The 18,713-nt window shown below is 41.7% G+C and overlaps 1 protein-coding gene across 5 annotated transcripts in view; it reads right to left on the bottom strand.

The window, feature by feature from the left end:
- The window catches only part of chd6 (chromodomain helicase DNA binding protein 6), a 162,258-nt gene that overhangs the window by 82,590 nt on the left and 60,955 nt on the right, over positions 1-18,713 (bottom strand). For all 5 annotated transcript variants that reach the window (XM_031277203.2, XM_031277200.2, XM_031277204.2 and 2 more), the window contains 4 exons: positions 13,009-13,633; positions 10,198-10,330; positions 4,335-4,488; positions 1,502-1,651 (listed from right to left, as the gene is read on the bottom strand). In XM_031277203.2, coding sequence (XP_031133063.1) covers positions 1,502-1,651; positions 4,335-4,488; positions 10,198-10,330; positions 13,009-13,633 — 1,062 coding nt within the window. The remainder of the gene's footprint in view (positions 1-1,501; positions 1,652-4,334; positions 4,489-10,197; positions 10,331-13,008; positions 13,634-18,713) is intronic.

The raw sequence follows: 18,713 nt of genomic DNA, 5'->3' as shown, positions 1-18,713 counted from the left end.
TCACTTTAGGTGAGAACGCGATCCGACCCAAATATAGGAAGCAAACCAAAAACAAAAGCGGAAATCCTAAGACGTTAATTAATAAGTTTGGTGTTGTTGCTCCATTGTTTCTGAATCCAGAGGTGTCAGCGAGTTTCACTCCAATATTCTGTATAGTAGACAACGACCGTTTCCACCGTGTGACATTTCTTTACAATGTTTGGTGCCCTATACGACGTGCAGTGTGAGCGCTAAGCGAACCAAATGAAAAATGAAAGACTTTACTTGAAGGTATCTACATAAGAGTGACGTAACACTGCCATGACACATGAACCCTAACCCTAACTCTAACCCTAACCATAACTTGTCATGACAAAAACCGAATGACACTTACTGACAGAAGCTTTACGTCATAAAGGTTTATAGGGCTGCAACTAACGATTATTTTCATAGTCAATTAATCTGTCGATTATTTTCTCGATTAATCGATTAGTTGTTTGATCTATAAAAATGTCAAATCATGGTGAAAAATGTGGATCAGTGTTTCCCAAAGCCTAAGATGACATCCTCAAATGTCTTGTTTTGTCCAAAACTCAAAGATATTCAGTTTACTGTCACAAAGGAGAGAAGAAACTAGAAGATATTCACATTTAACAAGCTGGAATCAGAGAAATCTTATTTTTTTTAATAAAAAAATGACTCAAACGATTAATCGATTATCAAAATAGTTGGCGATTAATTTAATAGTTGACAACTAATCGATTAATCGATTCATCGTTGCACCTCTAAAGGTTTATGACTTGTATATAATGTGTATGACACGTTCATGACAGTGTCATGTCACTCTTATGTAGAGACGTTCAAGTAAAGGCCCAGACACACAGACCAGACGGCCAACCCTCGGCAGAAAAGACAGTTGGACTGATCAGTCTCCCCGAGTTGGTCAAAAAAGTGCATCGGAACACACCAAAGCGACGAGACGTAATACGTCTCCATAACAGCAGGCGCCGCTAATCTGTATTGTCGCCCAAAAATGAAAACTGGCAGCTGATTGGACGAACGCGTCACATGGGTCTGGTTTCTCCGGAAATTCAAAGACAGACTGTCATGGCGGCTTGTTCAGAATAAAATCTCATATTGTACTAAAATAGTTCACCGAAACGTGTTTCTGAAAACATTTTAAGCAAGAAATAGGCCATGACAGTTGCTGAATCTGTCTTCATTTCAGATCAACAAAGGTCCGTTTAAAAGATTTTAGTCAGATTTTGAGAGACTGACGGACGGACGACGGCCGATTATCGGCTTGGTGCGTAGTAGGCTTAAAGTGTAACCGAAAAATGCAACAATGTTGCAACTTCACACCGAGTCCACAGAGCTGTAGTTGTGAAAGCTCCCTTAGGCCCCTTCAGCTGGGTGGAGCTACCACTAGCAGCCAAGTGTCTCCGTCTGCTGTTTTTCAGTTTAAAATCAGCCAAAATTCAGACCGTGACACTAAATAAAACAAAAGATTGTCCTTCCTTACCTCAGTTTGCCATGCCAGAGCAGTGGCGTTGAGCGCCGAGATGCGCCCGGCTCCCAGAACTGCGATCGTCTCTCCGTCATCGTCTACCACCTTGAAGTCCAAATCCTCGTTATACTTCCTCCTCTTGACCTGACGTCCCGAACGCCGCTTCTAAAGAACAGGAGGAGAAGATGTATGAATGGAGAAAAAAAGACAGAGGAAGAGTAAGGACAGAAAAGGGATAAAAGGCAGTTAGGAAGAGGACGTAATACAATGAGATATTGGGGTTAAATAAGGGGAAGACGAAAGGGAAAGGAAGGCAGAAGGAAATCAGGAGAAGTAAGGAAGGAAATGATATAATGGGAAATGTAACCATTTGCTGTTACTTTAGCCATTTAATTTAATTATTTTATTTTTTATTGATAACATTTTTTCACTCTGTTAGAACACACTACACACAGGCCTGAAATACACACACATGCTTAGGGGCCTGTCCCGAGCAGTTGGGGGGTTCTGTGCCTTGCTCAAGGGCACCTTGGCAGTGCCCAGGACTGGCGTCTTTCCAGCCACCAGTCCACACTCCGTACTTCGGTCAGTATGCGGACTTGAACCAGCGACCCTCCGCTTCCCAACCCAACTCTCAACGGCCTGAGTTACTGCCACCCCAATGTAATGCAATTCATGTGAATAAGTGAATAAATGAATATTAGATTCATGTCAACTGAACATGCAGCTAGCCATTTAACAAAAGAACACCAGGTAATTAAATGTTCAGGAACATAACTCCAACGTTGTTTATTATGACTATATTATATGTGATGAGAAGAAAACATGTTTGGTGTCATGCTGTTGATGTTTTTCTGCACTTCAGTATCCTGTATCAAGGCTTTTTCCAACTACTGTGGAGGCTGCAATGTATGTAAGATTATTAAAAAGTAGAGCTGCAAAGATTAATCTATAAGTTGTCAACTATTAAAATTAATCGGCAACTATTTTGATAATGCATTGATCACTTTGAGTCTTTTTTTTTAATGAACTGTGACAATTAGGGATGTCCCGATCAGGCTTTTTTGCCCTCGAGTCTGAGTCCGAGTGATTTGATTTTGAGTATCTACCGATACCGAGTCCCGATCCGATACTTCTATAATAATTCAACTTTATAATACCTCCAGACCGCAGACATACTCGCGCTTTCCGCTTCAAGCTGCTTCCGTGTTCTACTTTGCTGGCATTTAACCAATAGCATCTCTGCAACGAAGTGATGTCATGCCGCACGCGTTGCTGTTTCTATGTGGAGTCAAAAGGGTCTAACTCTGTGCCACCGCATAACTATAGATGTGTTAAAAAAATAATGAGAATATATATACATATATATCCGAGTCCTGATCAGGAGGTTACGTCCGATTCCGATCGAGTCTGAAACCACGTGATCGGGCCCGATTTCCAATCGGATCTGGACATCCCTAGTGACAATACGCTGAATGTCTTTGAGTTGTGGATGAAACAAGACATTTGAGGAGTTCGTCATCTTGGGCTTTGGGAAACACTGATCCACATTTGTCTTCTTTTTCCTGACATTTTATAGACCAAACAACTAATCGATTAAACAAGAAAATAATGAACATATTAATCGACTATGAAAATAGCCCTATTAGAAAAGGTGCATTAGTTGTCAAATTAATTTAGGATACCTTGTGGCATGAACAACTTTCCGCTTGGTTCCGCTGGTTTATGCGTACAAGAATGTCTCTCTAATTTCAAAGACTGCAGTTCCCAAAACCCCATCTGCTTCCTGTCGCAAAGAGGATGTTTCTACTTGTCACAACATGCCAGAAAGAGATCCTTCCCTTCAACATTTCATGTTTTCAAGGCGCCCAATTTGGGGCTTGCAGGCCAAGCCTGTGCTCTCTTTGTTTTGGCCTGCCATGGCATCTGACTTGCCCATGCTTACTCTCCTCTGAATTTAAAAGTGCTGTAACATCCTAACCGTAATGACTATGAAACGTACATTTTGTGCAGCTACTGAATCGGAGTTGTACGGGAACGTAAAGCGCAGTGCTGGTAAAACTTTCACTCTTCATTACAAAGGTGGACAAAACAGCTGTTTCAACTTCATTTTTCAATCACAAAGGTGTCTTTCCTTTTAAATATGTTTATACTCCCAAAAAGAAGCATATGGATCATCTCTGCAAATTAATAAAATTACTGTACGGCAGAGAGCAGTGTTATTATTTCAACATTTTATTTTAGATTAAGAATGTTGACTGGAAAGACAGGGGTTTCCTGCATAGGGGAACCCCCCCCCCCCAAAAAATAAAAAAAATCCTCTCTAAATGTGTTAAAGAGTAATTTATCCAACAATAGTTGAACAAACAGAACATACATTTGAATAGTTTTATCTCCAGAGTCAGGCTGTATGACGTATTTAAATAGTAATATTATTTGTTTAACCAGTTTTGTTAATTTTGGTTTTATTTACTCAAGCATTATGTACATAGATTTCTGTCAAATAAGGTAACAGATTCCTGCCTTTGCTGTAAGCAGACCGACCATGCTTATTGCTGTGTGTAGTCGCCCCCCCAAAAAAAAAGGCCCATTCTGAGGCAGGAAAACACCTGTTAATACATTTTATTTTCTTCCATCTAGATACATATTTTGGCCTTTCACATGAAGGAATTCGGGCACCTCTGATAGTTTTCATGTAAAGTCTCTATCAAGTTAAAAAGTCCTCATACCACCTTTAACTACAAACCATACATCTAAACTATATATATATATCTCTCTCTTTACACTACTCTTTGTATTAAGCCCACTGTGTGTCCAGCGTCTATTTGCAGTCTTTCTGTGCACTCACCGCGTTATCCAGGGGGTCTTGGCTGTCCTCTCCGCCCATGTTGAGGGCTGACATTGAGGTAGTGTCGTCACTCTCCGCCCCCTCCTGGACAGCCAGCTCCTGGTTTCTCCTCTTTCCCTTCTTCTTCTTCTCCACGGGCGCTGCGCCAGGATCTCTGGAAGGAGACGGAGAGAGATTCTGATGAGTAATTAGCAGCTCGGGTAGCCCGCAGCAGCCGTTTCTCTCTGAGCCTGAGGCTGGAAATTCTACGGATCTACGGATGGAGCAGAAGGAATCAGAGCAGAGGAGCTGAATGAAAAAAGCAGGGTGTTTCTGTGGCTTACAACAGGTCTACGGAGGTGGTGAACTAATGACTAATTTGCATATTTGTGTCTAAATCAACCGGAAGATTCTTTTCTCCAAGACGGTGAGATGGCACTATGTTATGTAACATATTTCCCGAATGAAACAAGTATCATTTTGGGCGGCATTTGATCAAATCATTCAGGGATTTAATTTGACTGCATGGAGCCTCTGAAAAGTACCAGGGACTTGAAGATAGACATCTCCAATTAATTATGAGGAAATGATTAAGGGGTGGAGGATTCCAGCCACTTAAACCATAACTGCGCACTGAACTGAAAACATAGCCAAGGTTCAGCCAGCTTCTATCCAAACACACAGCTCTGACCTAAGATATCAGCCACTAGCTTCTCCGAGCCATGAGCGAATGAAGTTCAATGCTATATTATGATATCAATGATGTAATTTTTTTTTTTTTTAAATAAACATACACCAAGAGATAGCAAAACTAATCAGGAAAAGGAACTTTTAAATTGTATTTAAATCTGGCCCTAAGATTTGACAGATTGTGCATGTGTGTGTACGTTTGAGTGCAGCCCAAACACAAGGAGCCTGAGCTGTCCACTGAATGGAAAGCACTCCACACACCACCCACACATGTACCTTGTTGCTTCTCTCCAACTATTTTGTGTCAATTCAAACTTCTTTTATACAGGAGACCCACGTATGACCCACTTTGGTGACCATGCGTTCGACCCATGTGTGACCCCATTGATGAGACTGTCACAGATTTATCTCACACCGAGAGAGACACGGTGTCTGCAACTGTAGTTCCACTCACATCACTGTTGAGACACGGTACTATATAAAGGAATGATATCACACTTAGAACTAGCAAGATTCCTTACTTACTAAATAATGTCTTTTAGCAAGAATAAAAGGATTTCTTTCTAAACGAGATACAGAAATACTTGTTCAATTCCATTTTAAAGGCGTCTTCGCAGGTCTTAAGCGGAAAAAAATTCCTAATGGACAACAACAAAGCGGAGCACATTACACCGGCCCTTAAATCACTGCACTGGCTTCCTGTGTGTCAAAGGATATTTTCAAATCTTATTACTTGTCTATGAAGCACTAAATGGTATCAGGCCTAAATACATCTCTGAATTACTTGTAGTGCTAAGCTAATACTGCGTTCAATTTGTACTCTGTAGTCAGATTTTCCTAGGTCAAAGTCGGAAACACTCCCCCTGACCTCGGATTTCCGAGCTCGGAACTCGGGCAACCTCCATGTACCCAGACCTCAAAATCCAACATGGCTGCTCCGTGCATCAACAGTAGCGAAAGCTGTAGTAACATACGTACAGTTATTAGCACTTCTGTCTTATTTGTGTCTCACTAAATCAGTCGTACACACAGTCCTGTCCAACTTCTATCTGTGGACATGTTGTTTTACGCTATTTGTACGCACAAAATACAACGTAATGTGTCGTTATTATCTGGTGTTGCTAACAAGGGCTAACATGGCTAGAGCTAACCCCACAATGAAAAATCGGACTTATAAATGGAACGCATTCAACTCGGGTGTGACTGGTCATTCCCAGCTCCTGCTTCCGAGTCCCGATAGTAAATGGAACGCAGTATAAGTTAGTAGTAGTAGTAGTTTTCACTGCCATTGGGGAGGTCTGCTGTAACAAGCGCTAACAATAGCCAATGCAAGCTATCGTAGCTAACATCAGACTCTATGTGTGTGTGTCTCTATGTTCGGCTGCAGGGCTTTACACAGACCGGTCCGAATGGGTTTGTAAGAGAGTCTCACAAACACAGGTGCGGGGGGGACAAATTAATACGCACAGCTATTATATAACAATATGCACAGCTCTACAATTAAATCCGTTTTTACCCATTCTGAATATTAACAACATAGAAATCAATATGTGGCGGTCAATCTCAATGTTGATTTTGTGGCGGGCCGCCACAAATAAATCAATGTATGGGTGTTGTCAATCTGGCACATTCTATTCTGTCAAAACTCTGAATAAAGCCTCCTCATCTGTTTTAATTGGTTTCATAAATGTGTGACCAGCGTTTTAAATAAACAAGTATTCCCCCAGAATTAATTTGTTTTACTGTAATATACACTGGTGAAACTTAAGCAATCATGTTTTATTAACTGAAATGATTTGTTCAAAGCTTTCAGGATTATTTTTCATTTTCATATTTTATCAGAGAAGCAGAAGCGCAAACCGCAACACAGTGATCGTCTCATCTGAATTCCTTCGTGCCTTTACTGTATCATGCTTAAGAACTGCAAAACACACTTTTTTTTATTGATGGTTACGCACATTCCTAATCCTCTCTTATAAGGTCATCTCTTTTTTTCTCCATGACACATGAATACATTATATGGTAGGTTTGGGAAATTAACACTAGGAAATCACTTATTAGCCCGAGCTGATTGATTAGTTCCCTCTACCACTGACTTCAGGCTGCAACCATCGATCCCTTAGAACTCAAACGCTTTCTTTTTTATTTATTTATTTTTTTCTAAATGAAGCTGGTATGTGCACTTCAGAGAGCGACTGGTGAATTAAGGACTGTACTGGCAACTGGGGCTGAAAAGAGAAAGCTCCTGTCCCAGTTAATGAGTGAGCAGGAAGAAAGGACAAGGCAACAGATTAAGATGGATTTAAAACTGCACCACATGAGGGCTTTCTAATCTTCTTGTGACTGGTGTTATCTGAACAAAACTTGACTGGATGCCCGGGCTGGAAATGACCCTGAGTCAGAGAAGTTCACAAGTCCTCCTCTTCCTCCTCCTCCTGAAGTGAATGACTCCTTTGCTCCATTTCTATCCATTTTCCTCCTCTCCTTCCGTCTTATCTGTACTCCCTTCTTTCATATCATCACCTCCTCTTTTCATCTTTTCTCCAGATCTAGCTCTCTGTCTCTCACTCAAAGAGGCTTTATTAGCGTGACCATATTGACACGTAGTAGGGCTTCACGATATGACCTAAAATCTAAATCACGAGGAATTGCACATTTTACCTCGATAACGATAAATGAACGACAATTAATCACGTTGTTCTAAATCATCTTTTCTGAAGCCAAAATGTTTCCAGACGGAGGACGCTGCGGGGTTTTTTGGGGCACAAGTTGCCCAGTTGACTCGGACTCGGTGTTTGAGTCATCCTCCATTATGCTTTTCCATGCGGCTGACTGGTCCGGGCGAAGTCACGTGACTACACACGCAGTAGAATGTTTTTAAGGAGAAAGTAGGGCTATCAACAGGAATAAATTCTCGGAATTATCGACGATACATTTTCGATGAATCGTCCAGCCCTAACACATAGTGTTGCTAAAGCACCAAGTACAACAGGGAAACATACGCATTTCAGTGTTTCCCACAGAATTAAGATTCTATTTGCGGTGATAGCTGACCCGGGGGCAGGGGCAGTTACAGCACACAATGTAATCTTTCAACATACAAAAGATACCACAAGTTGTAAAGGGTTGAAAACACACTGAATTGCTATTCCTTTAACCTTTTTCTTTCAACAGTGAGCGCCATCTAGTGAGCTCAGAAAATAAAGAAAGTGGTTGGCGAAGCTTCATTGGACCATCACTATGTGGCGGCTCTGAGGCCTGCTGACTGTGGTGTTTAGCTCTGTGTACCTCCGAGCCAGCTGGTCCAGGGGGTGGATCTCTCTCTCTCTCTCTCTCTCTCTCTCTCTCTCTCTCTCTCTCTCTCTCTCTATTACCTTCATCCCTTTTTATGCTAGTCAGTTCTTCTTCTCTCCCTCTGCAACTTTCTCCTCTCTCCCTCTCTCATCAGTCTGCTGTCCTCCTAAACTTCACATCAGTGACTCATCGCTGGTCTCTTCCTCCACGCATTCACACTTTATCTCTAATGTCTTTCCCTTTCTCCTCTTTCCACTGTTTCAATCCTAAAACTCTACTTATACCTCTCTGTCTGTCCATCACAGAACATTTACTTTCTTTCTCTCTTCCACATTATATCATAACCTTGCTCACCAGCGCACACACACACACACACACACACACACACGCACACACCTTTCTCTTCTTTAATGTCTTAATGTCTGTTCCCTCTTAATGCACGCTTTATGTACCAAGAATGAGCTATTTTACTTTGGAGCACAGCAACAACCCAGAGACACACAGAGTGGAATTAGTAACAATCTACTGACTGAAACAGATTAACCTCAGAGAAAGGCACCCACTATAAGCCGCTGAACATTAAATCGTGTTTAATATGCGTTAAACTAAGCAGGAAAAAGGTATAAAGATGAACTATTGTTTATCTGTCAAAGGCTCGAAAGGAAATAATTCCAAATGTTTAACAGTTGCTCTCGACGATGGAAGCAGGGTGCAACAAGTAAAACAAGTCAGTGTCTCCTCTATCTCTGCTCCTACTTCACAGACAGACAGACAGACACTTTATTCATCCCGAGGGAAATTTTAGGAAAAAAGAAAAAAAGAGAAAGAGCACTCGGCTGTTCTCAAGGGGGTTGAGAAAAAAAGAATAAAGAAAAATGAAAAGGATAAAGACAGAAAAAGTGAACGGGAGCGATTTGGGGAAGACAGAGGGGAGAGGGGAAAAAAAGAAGAAAAGAAAAAAAAGGTACAGAAAAAGAAATCCCGCCATGGACAAGCCAAGACTTATTTTCTGTTTTTCTCTCTGATTTATTCATTCAGTGTGTCTGCAAGCGACTTTGAGTCCTTGAAAAGCGCTATACAAATTCAATTTTGTATATAATTTATTATTGTTGAAATTGTGGATCCCAGTGTTTTGTGTTGAGCTGCTTAACAAAAATGGATGTTTAGTTCACCTTTCCAAGTGTAAAGTGGGATACTACATTGTGTCAGTATTAAGTCATGTTCCATTCAGGTCAATATGGCCATCTGTTGTTGCTTGATGGCCTTGAGTTTGCCATGTTATGCTTTCAGCAGATTGTTTTTTTGAGCATACAGTACTTTTGAGGTTATTCCGGAGAATATTCTAGACAGTATTGGTCATTGTTTTGGATTGTTGCAATAAAAATAAACATTCGCATAAAGCAAGCATATTTGTCCGCTCCCATGCTGATAAGAGCATTAGAACTTAAAAAATATTAAAGTTTTCTTTTTAAGTACATTTGCGATTGATCACGAGTTAACTATGGACAATAGACTACACGCCTACAGGAGACTCAAATTCCAAAAATATTGGGGAGCCAATTAATTCATGCACATTTCCAAAATTACAAAACCCAAGCGTCTCAGTTGTATGGGTCCATATTGTCCTCTCCTTCCCATCTTTTCTGACTCTCCGATAAAGCAAAACTATCAACAACAACAAAATTATACTCTTTAAGTGAAATATCTGTTTCAGAGTTTCCCAGAAAAGAACTGCCTAATTTTTTGGGGATGTTGGTTTACTGCCGCCATGCTCCATATCAGTGTCACCTTCTAGGGCTTTTCTAGCACAGCCTCTTCTGAAGCTTTCCCATTCTGTCCTCTTCTCATCTATAATTCTCTGTCTCTTCCCAGGAATTGCTAGGCAGCAAGGATGTCTTACCTGGGTTTGCGGCCCCTCTGTTTTGGCGCTGAGGGGACTGGGGTCTTGCTGTCGGCCTGTCTATGGTTCTTGCCATGGCTCTGGGCGCTGTGGGCCGGCCCCTTAGCGTGGACCCCTGGGGTAGGAGGAGGTGCTGTTGGACACAAGAGACATTGACACGAGTCAAAGCAAGAGCCTCTTTAGGGCTTATTATTATTATTATTATTTACTTTTCTATTACACTGACTAATGCGGACCAAAAGCTTCTCTAGGGTTAGGTTTCCCAGCAGAGGTACCCCCAGACGGGAAACAATTACAATTTATCCTGAGGTGGACATGAATGCTGCCAATCAAATTTCACGGCAATCCATCCAATAATCAGGGCTGCTCGATTACGGAAAAAAGAAATCATAATCACAATTATGTTGGTCAATATTGAAGTCGCGATTATTTAACACGATAAGTCACTGACTTCTGGAAAGATGTTGCAATTATTTAAGTTAAAAAACAGTGAAACAAATCAACAGTGAAAACACATTGTGCTGCACAGCTCTGTTACACTTATGCTAGTAGATCGTTGATCAGCTGTTTCTCTGTGAAGAGAGCGAGTGGTCCGCAACAATCAGCTGTTTTTCCGAAGGGATAGTCAACAAGTCGCTCTTTAGATCAAATTGTGGTCACCACTAAAGGGTCTTTTACACTAGACGCATCCAAGGCGGTGCGCGCCATCGTGACGTCAAAATGACGTAATATCCTGCCGGCGCGCCCGATTTATGGCGCGCGAGCAGAGGTCGCGCACGGCTCTTTTTTTTTCCAGCGGCGCACGACAAAGCGGAAACGGGAGGCCTGAACGGGTTCGCCGACAACCGGATGCCAGGACTCTCAGAGTGACTGCAAGTCTCTCTTGTAAACTTAATAGGTTAAGATGAGTTCTTTTATGGCGAACGAAAGGCTTGATTCGACCAAGTAGGTCATCGAATCAAATCGAAGCATTGACGTCAATGCTGCTGCCAGTTCTGCCGTTGTTTATCTTTTTCTTCTTCTTCTAGTCCGTAGAAAGAGCAATGTCTGTAGCCTTTCCTCATTAGCGCCACCGCTGTTCAGGAGAAGACTGCAACTAGTGTCGCGAGCACCAGCGCGGGTATAAATAGTCACGGCGATCCCATGACGTCACATCTGCACGCGCCAGCTGGGCTGCGTCTAGTATATAAAGGCTCTAAGTATTTTCTTGTCTTTGATTTTGGTAGTTGTGTTTGGTGTAGTTTCATCCTCCATACAACTCTCTTATTAACTTTTGTCGGGTCCACTTCGTGGAATGGATGATTAAGTTAGACTCAACGTTTTCTGTTGAGATGCTGAAGCGTTGACGTCCTGCTATTATTGTGGTAAGCTCGTTCGATTTTGCAGTAGACACACTGTACAGAGTTTTCGTTTTAATTACGTTTGAACCGATTCCAAACTCTGGACACTTTCTGTCGTTTTCTCCAGCCTGTCTCTTCTCTTAGCCCCTCACTATTTACGCTCTCTTTCTTTATTTTGTAATCAGTCTTCATGGCATGTGTCGCAAGCAGCGTCAGCCCGGTGTGCAACAGTAATAATCCTCCGTGCGGAAACACCGTGAGCAATACAACGTTGGTAACATTAATTCAGCGAAGCTTCGAGGCAATTCATTTTGCATCGAGGATTTTTAGTAATCGAATTATTCGAGTTACTCGAGGAATCGTTTCAGCCCTAGTTGAGTTTCAATCATTTCTTAAATATTCTCACTAATTGTTTTCCACAATATATTCATGTGATAATGTATTTCATAATAATTCATCCAATATTGAACACTCTGGAGCTCCACATAGGCCAACGTTGGAGTTAGCAGTGACAAAGATCGTGACATCGGGGAGAAAACGTTAAAATTCCATGTAAAATCCAACTGACATTCTCTGGAGGGATTCTACTTTAATATACATCTTTGTTCGTCTCATAACGGAGGAAGCACCAGCGTGTTGGAAAAGACTTTCATTGTTTCTGAGATGTCTACTGGCCTAACTGGAACGTATTAGAGAAGTGTATGTAGGCACGCAGATAAAAAGCGGTTCTGTTGAGAAGCATTTCATGAGACTTTCTTCGGGGGGAAAAAAAGAAAAAAATGTTGCTTACTATGCAAACCTGATCCTTCCCTCTCTATCGCGTATGAAAGAAAACTTTGACCATGTATTTTCACCTTGGCATACTTATCAGCACTTCATTAAAGCTTTTGGATGATGCATTGCATCCATAATTCATATATTCAATAACGTTACATGTTTTAAAGACATTGAGCATAATCTCGGCTCAAGATGAGGAGTGGTGTCTTCAAGCATGCCTTGCTGCAATTTTTGATTCTCACAAAAAAAAAAAAAAATCATTAATTCAGCTTTAAAAGAATGCTAATGCAGCAAAACACACACACACACACACACACACACACACACACACACACACACACACACACACACACACACACACACACACACTCTTATCCATACTGCCTTAATTAAATCCAACAATCACATTATAATAATAATAATAATAATAATAATAATAATTTGTACCAACATGTCTGATCATGATTTAGGGACATTTAGGAATAGAGTAGTTATTATCTGTGCCTTCCAATTAGTGGCTTCAATGCTTCTTGTGAGCCTGCTGTTGACTAGTTTCTTTGGTTGTTGACTCCACACACACCACACAAAGTTTTCGATTTAGATATTGCACTAGTCCATATTGCGATTTCAGTAAAACTGCGATTAATGGTGCAGCCCTATTCCACTCCACACTGAGTGTGCTCTCACTGCGTACCTTGATTGGGGGGAACAGGAGGTAGGACTTTGATCTTGGGTTTCCTTCCTCTTTTGCCGGGCACCTTAACAGGCAGCTGAGCTGGTCCGGGGCCCACTGTGGCCCCTGGTACTTTCCCCACCGCCACATTCTTCAGCTCTGTCCCCTTGGTCCTACCCTTCTTTCGCTCCCTGGGCTCCTTCCTCAGTGTGACCACCGTCGCCACCTTCTCCTCCTTTCGTTTCTTTGGTTTGCTGCTTTCCCTTTCCTCTGCCTCCACTCCTCCTTTCTCCCGTTCTCTCTTGTCCTTTTTCTTCCGTTTCTTCTTAACCCTGCCTCCTCCTCCTCCTCCTCCTCCTCCTCCTCCTCCATCGTCCTCCTCGCTCAGAGAGGAAGGAGGTCTCGTGGCTCCTCCGGAGTGCCTAGCGGCGGGGGCCCCAGCCGCCCCAGCGCAGTGATTGGGCGCCGCCGTGCTGCCCACGGGGGTGAGGAGGCGGAGCTTGTCTTTGGGGCCCAGGACCAGGTGTCCCCGCGGGATTGTGGGAACTGTGGTTTGTGCGTGACTCTTTTGGTCCGAGGAGGAGGAGGAGGAGGCTGCAGCGGCGGAGGCTGGAGGTGGCGTATGCTTCAGGACACCAGTGAACATCTGAAAAACAGAAATGCGTTGTAAATTAAAGAGCCCCTATTATGCTCCTTTTCAGCGTCATATTTGTACTCTTGGGGTCTACTAGAATAGGTTCACGCGCTTCGATGCTCAAAAAGATACGTTTCTCATACTGCCCATTGCTGCAGTGCCTCGACCTGTAACAATAGGCTCGTTCAAGATGAACTGTGCTTCGCCTGTAAAGTGGACGAAAGCAGGCGGCAACAGCAGTGGGCGGAGACAAAAAGCTGCGGTCAAGTCGGACGGTTTCCAGCCGTTTCCAGCAGCCTTCAGGCTGAACGGGAAGTTACAGAAAGACTCACATACTGTTAGATCCAATTCTGATTTAATAAACTGTAATCAGATCCATATATCAGCTTGTACACAGTCTCCTGCTTTTATTATGACAGAGTAGCCGTCGTGCCTAACAGGCTACTATTTTGACCCTTTGCAGCACCGTTACTTATCATCAAGCTGCCACTTCCTCGTATCACATCCTCCTACTACAGGCTGCAGGCATGATGGAGAAAGACAGCAACAATAACTCTGAATGGAGCTTTTTATTTTCCAAAACTCCCAGACTTGTCAGTAGACAAGTCGAAAGCCATATGCACATTGTGTAAAGCCAAATTAAAATATCACCGAAGCACGTCAAGCTTGAGCTACCACCTACGGAGCTAAGCATAGTAGTAGAGTTAACGTGATGCTAACGCTAGCATGCTACTTGCCGACCTGCGGATGAAACCAAATCCCAAAAAATGACTACAGCTCTTGCGGAACGGGTGGCAACTAACTGCAGACCTGTCAGCATCGTAGAGGACTCGGGTCTTAAAGACGTACTAGGGTTGACCCGTCTTGTTTCCGTCAAGAGAGACAGTAGTTTTCACAGACACACAGCCTGTACGACACGGAGAAAGCAGCCACACTGGAACAGCTGCAAGGTGCTGCAAACGCTGTCTCATTAACCGGTGATCACTGGACGTCAGTGAGTAATCAACATTATTTAGGAGTTACTAAACACTATATTGACTCTAGTAAGAATAGGGATTTTTAGTTTTTTAGTTAGATACTTGGAGGAATTGTGCAATAATGACAGATTCACACATTTTTCTTTTGTTTACAGTATAAATAATTACAAATCTTAAAATCAAGTTCATAAAGTAACTTTCTTTGCATTCATTTGATTCCCAATCAAGATACACTGGTAAAAAATGCTTTTGATTGTTAATATGTACTTAAAAACTGTTCTGAAATGCAAAATAATAGAATTTTAATCATGTGATAAAATATGCGATTAATCGCGATTAACTATAGAACTTCAGCGATTAATCGCGATTTAAAAAAAATGAATCGTTTGACAGCCCTAGTTAAAACATAATAAAATATATGACACACTGGTATCGGATCGGTAGTTCAGGTATCAGAATCGGTATCGGGAAGCAAAAAATGGTATCGGGCCATCTCTAGTTTATACATCTATTACATACACAAGAAACTATATAACACACTAAAATCCAAAAAAGCATAATAGGGGCTCTTTAAATTTACCATTATCATACTGCCGTCATTCACTAATTAATTCTCGCTAGCTCTACTTTCCCATTTCTTTTCCGATAGACGTTAAGCTACTGTCAATCAACACTTCCTGCACAGAAGTTTCACAATAAAAGCTTTCCAGCAGCTAAAAAGGGAAAACCCCCCCTCTCTTTCCTGGACGCCGAAACATCTGCAGAAAGAGTTGAGTTTCGCTGAGAGTGGTTTAACACGGATCAAAAAGAAAAAAGGCAAAGCAGAAGTGAATATAATTCATTAGCAAATGAAAACAGCATTTCTGTTAAAGAGAGAAACTCAAAAGCAACAGAGTGCCGAGTACAGTAGAACGAGACTGTTGTTGTACTAATGATATACAAATGTATGATATACAAGCAATTCCCACCCCTCTCAGTGTATTTTTTTTACCAGGACTTTGATTAACTACAGACTTTTATTTGTTTGTACTGTGTCCATTATTTCAATACTAGATTTTATTTGAGAATTAACGGTACTATTATTATGATTATTATTTGTATTCAACAATGGATTCAATGTCCATGTGTTATATGGATATATAAGGGTCGCTCAAAGTGACAAACACACAGAAAATTAGAACCCAACTCTGCGGTTCCCTTCAGCTTATAGCATCTTTCAGTTCATTGGTTTGGTTTTTTCTGTTTTAATTCTCTCTCATCTCTCTCCTCAACCTAGTTTTCAGCAGCAGCAAGCAAGGCCTGAAATTAACACCCAGCCACGCAGCAAATGCGGGTGAAACTGTCTGTCTACCTGCCACACTGGCGGGTAGCCAATGAGAATTGAGTGTTTCATTAGTTGTGTCTCTAGTTGTTTTTTTTTGCCAATGTTGTTCTTTCACATTTCAACCAAGTCGGCCATTTCCTTGGATTTAAGCTAAAAAATGTGGCAGCACATTACTGGGGTTGAAGAGGCCGGCTGAAACAAGCAACCAACAAAAAAAGATGAGGATGATTCAAAGAAAAGTAAAAGAAGACTTGTTAAACATGACTGCCAGCGTTAACCGTTTGTTTCTTCCCTCTAAAAGTTAGTGAGAGAATGGATAGAAATTGGGAGAGAAGGATAAAGACGAGAGGGAAAGGGGTAAAAGATTATTTTTATTGGGCATTTTTAAGCCTTTATTTTTATAGGACAGCTGAAGACATGAAAGGGGAGAGAGAGGGGGAATGACATGCAGCAAAGGGCCGCAGGTCGGAGTCGAACGCTGCGTCGAGGAGTAAACCTCTATATATGGGCAGGAGCTCTGCCAGGTGAGCTACCCAGGCGCCCGAGAATTGATGATTTAATGAATCATAGACCCCAGACACACACACACGACTTGTTTAAATAAATACATACATTTATGTAAATTGTTGTTGTTCCAGCAATATCGCCAAGTTTTCTTTTTCACTGTAGAAATCTCAAATGTCATAATGATTTGCCAATGCAAGACGGTTGAGTACCGGCACCTTTTTTTTCCCCACTTCAAGCACTGCAGAAACCATGCTTGCCCATCACCCTGGGCATGTGCCATTTGGTGTGTGAATCACGCTGTGACTAAAGATTTAGTACGCACAATATTCTTCCATCAACCCCAGGGTGTTACAGCTGTTAAAAACAGAAACTCTCAAAACCAAAACTGCCAATACGCTCATTCGCAGTCATTAAGTCGTTTCCTGTACATCCGTAGTTTATTTTTAAAGAAATCTAGACACTTCATGATCCATTTCTGTGTAAAAGATCTCGCGTAAAAAAATATAAATAGAAGACGGTCCTATTTTTACGGTTGTAGAGCGGATCCGCTCTCATGCCTGGCGTAGCCAGTGTCATTCATTTTAGTGGGAGCGTAGTGCTGGAGCATCCGCTCCGCACACGGTACGCGTGCAATGTAGCTGGCCCGTAAGTGTGTGCTGGTTGTGGCTGATGATTTCGACACCTCCTCCCCTCACGGCGCTGCCAGGGTGAGACAGTAGAAGGACTGGCGTTTTACATCCGTGCTGCTACCCTGTGACTGGGCTCAAAGTGGTTTACACGACAATCCAGTAAAGGAGAGGCCTCCAGCAGCTGCACAGTAAAGCCCTCGAGGGAGGTAAGAATAGAGATTACTGTCCCTGCTCAGTATGCTCTGGTTCTTTTATCTATTCCCAAAAACAAACTGAAACATGAAACGTATCACTTCCTGTATACAAGACATTTTCCCAGAAAAAGCTCAGGGCTTAGAATACTAAATGTTGTTTTTGAAGCCTTTAGACCGCAGATCTTCCTTAGAGTTAATGCAGGGGCAAAGTTATCATTTAGAAAAAAAAATAAAATAAAATATACATAAACACGAGTCCAACATATTACTAGCTAAGATAAATCAGCCTATTGTGTGATTTGTTTTTAAATGTACACAGGACATTGATGACAGGCTACTGGCCTGTAGTTAAGGTAAGCCATCCACAGATACAGTTACACTTAAGGATTCACTGCTACGTGTATGTTTAACATTAAAACAGGATGTATAAATATATGAATGTCAATAAATATGATTTTAATACCTTAGTATTATACACGCCATGAAAAGGTATGCGTAAAGGCTTTAGGCCACCCTACACTTTATTATAGGCCCAGTTTAATATGCAACTCTTATCTTTTACAATATACTGTATGTAGTAAAGAGTCCCTGCTCCGTCTCTCTTTCAGCTGAGGGGTCCTTGGCCTAAAAAAGGTTGAAGAGCCCTGCTTTAGACAGCAATGAACACCATGAATGTCAACTGTGTCATACCGTTCTGAGGCCAGTCTTTACACATCAGCATTAATCACAGTAGGTCTGCACCATGTTATATCACACTACGGCTGAGCATTACTCTTCACATGAGCACACATGAAAAATGAAAAAGTGCACTCGCAACTTCATACTGTAGTCGTAGGCCTCTTCCTACATTTCTTCCTATTTTCGTTCATGCAGGAACACCAGTAGCTCTAAGATGCTTCTGCTTGCTTCGATATAAAATCTTAAAAAGACCAAAAGGATCACCACACGATGACATCCAAAGTCCTGGCGATGCTGCTTGTATAATTGAGATAAATATACTTTGGATCAGGGCTGCAACTTTTATTGATTATTTTCATTGTCGATTATTTTCTCGATTTATCGATTGGTCTATAAAATGTCAGAAAATGGAGAAAAAAGTCAACCAGTCTTTCCCAAAGCCCAAGATGACGTCCTCAAATGTCTTGTTTTGTCACTCAAAGATATGCAGTTTACTGTCACAGAGGAGTGAAGAAACTAGAACATATTCACATTTAACAAGCTGCAATCAGAGAACATTTTTTCATTAAAAAAAAAGGACTTAAACCGATCGATTATCAAAATAGTTGGCGATTAATTTAATAGCTGACAACTGATCGATTCATCTTTGCAGCTCATCATTTAAAGGATGAACAAACTCCATTTAAGCGTGTAGTTTTCCTCTCTGATCCACAAAGGCCCCATGGTAGGGCCGAGGTTGTGGGCGGTCGGTGACATCACTGTTTCCACCATCCTCCTCCTCCT

Source organism: Sander lucioperca, chromosome 6 (assembly GCF_008315115.2).
Source record: "Sander lucioperca isolate FBNREF2018 chromosome 6, SLUC_FBN_1.2, whole genome shotgun sequence".
Classification (NCBI taxonomy): domain Eukaryota; kingdom Metazoa; phylum Chordata; class Actinopteri; order Perciformes; family Percidae; genus Sander; species Sander lucioperca.
The sequence above is the reverse complement of the archived record's forward strand: the minus strand, read 5'-3'. Positions and strand labels throughout refer to the sequence as shown.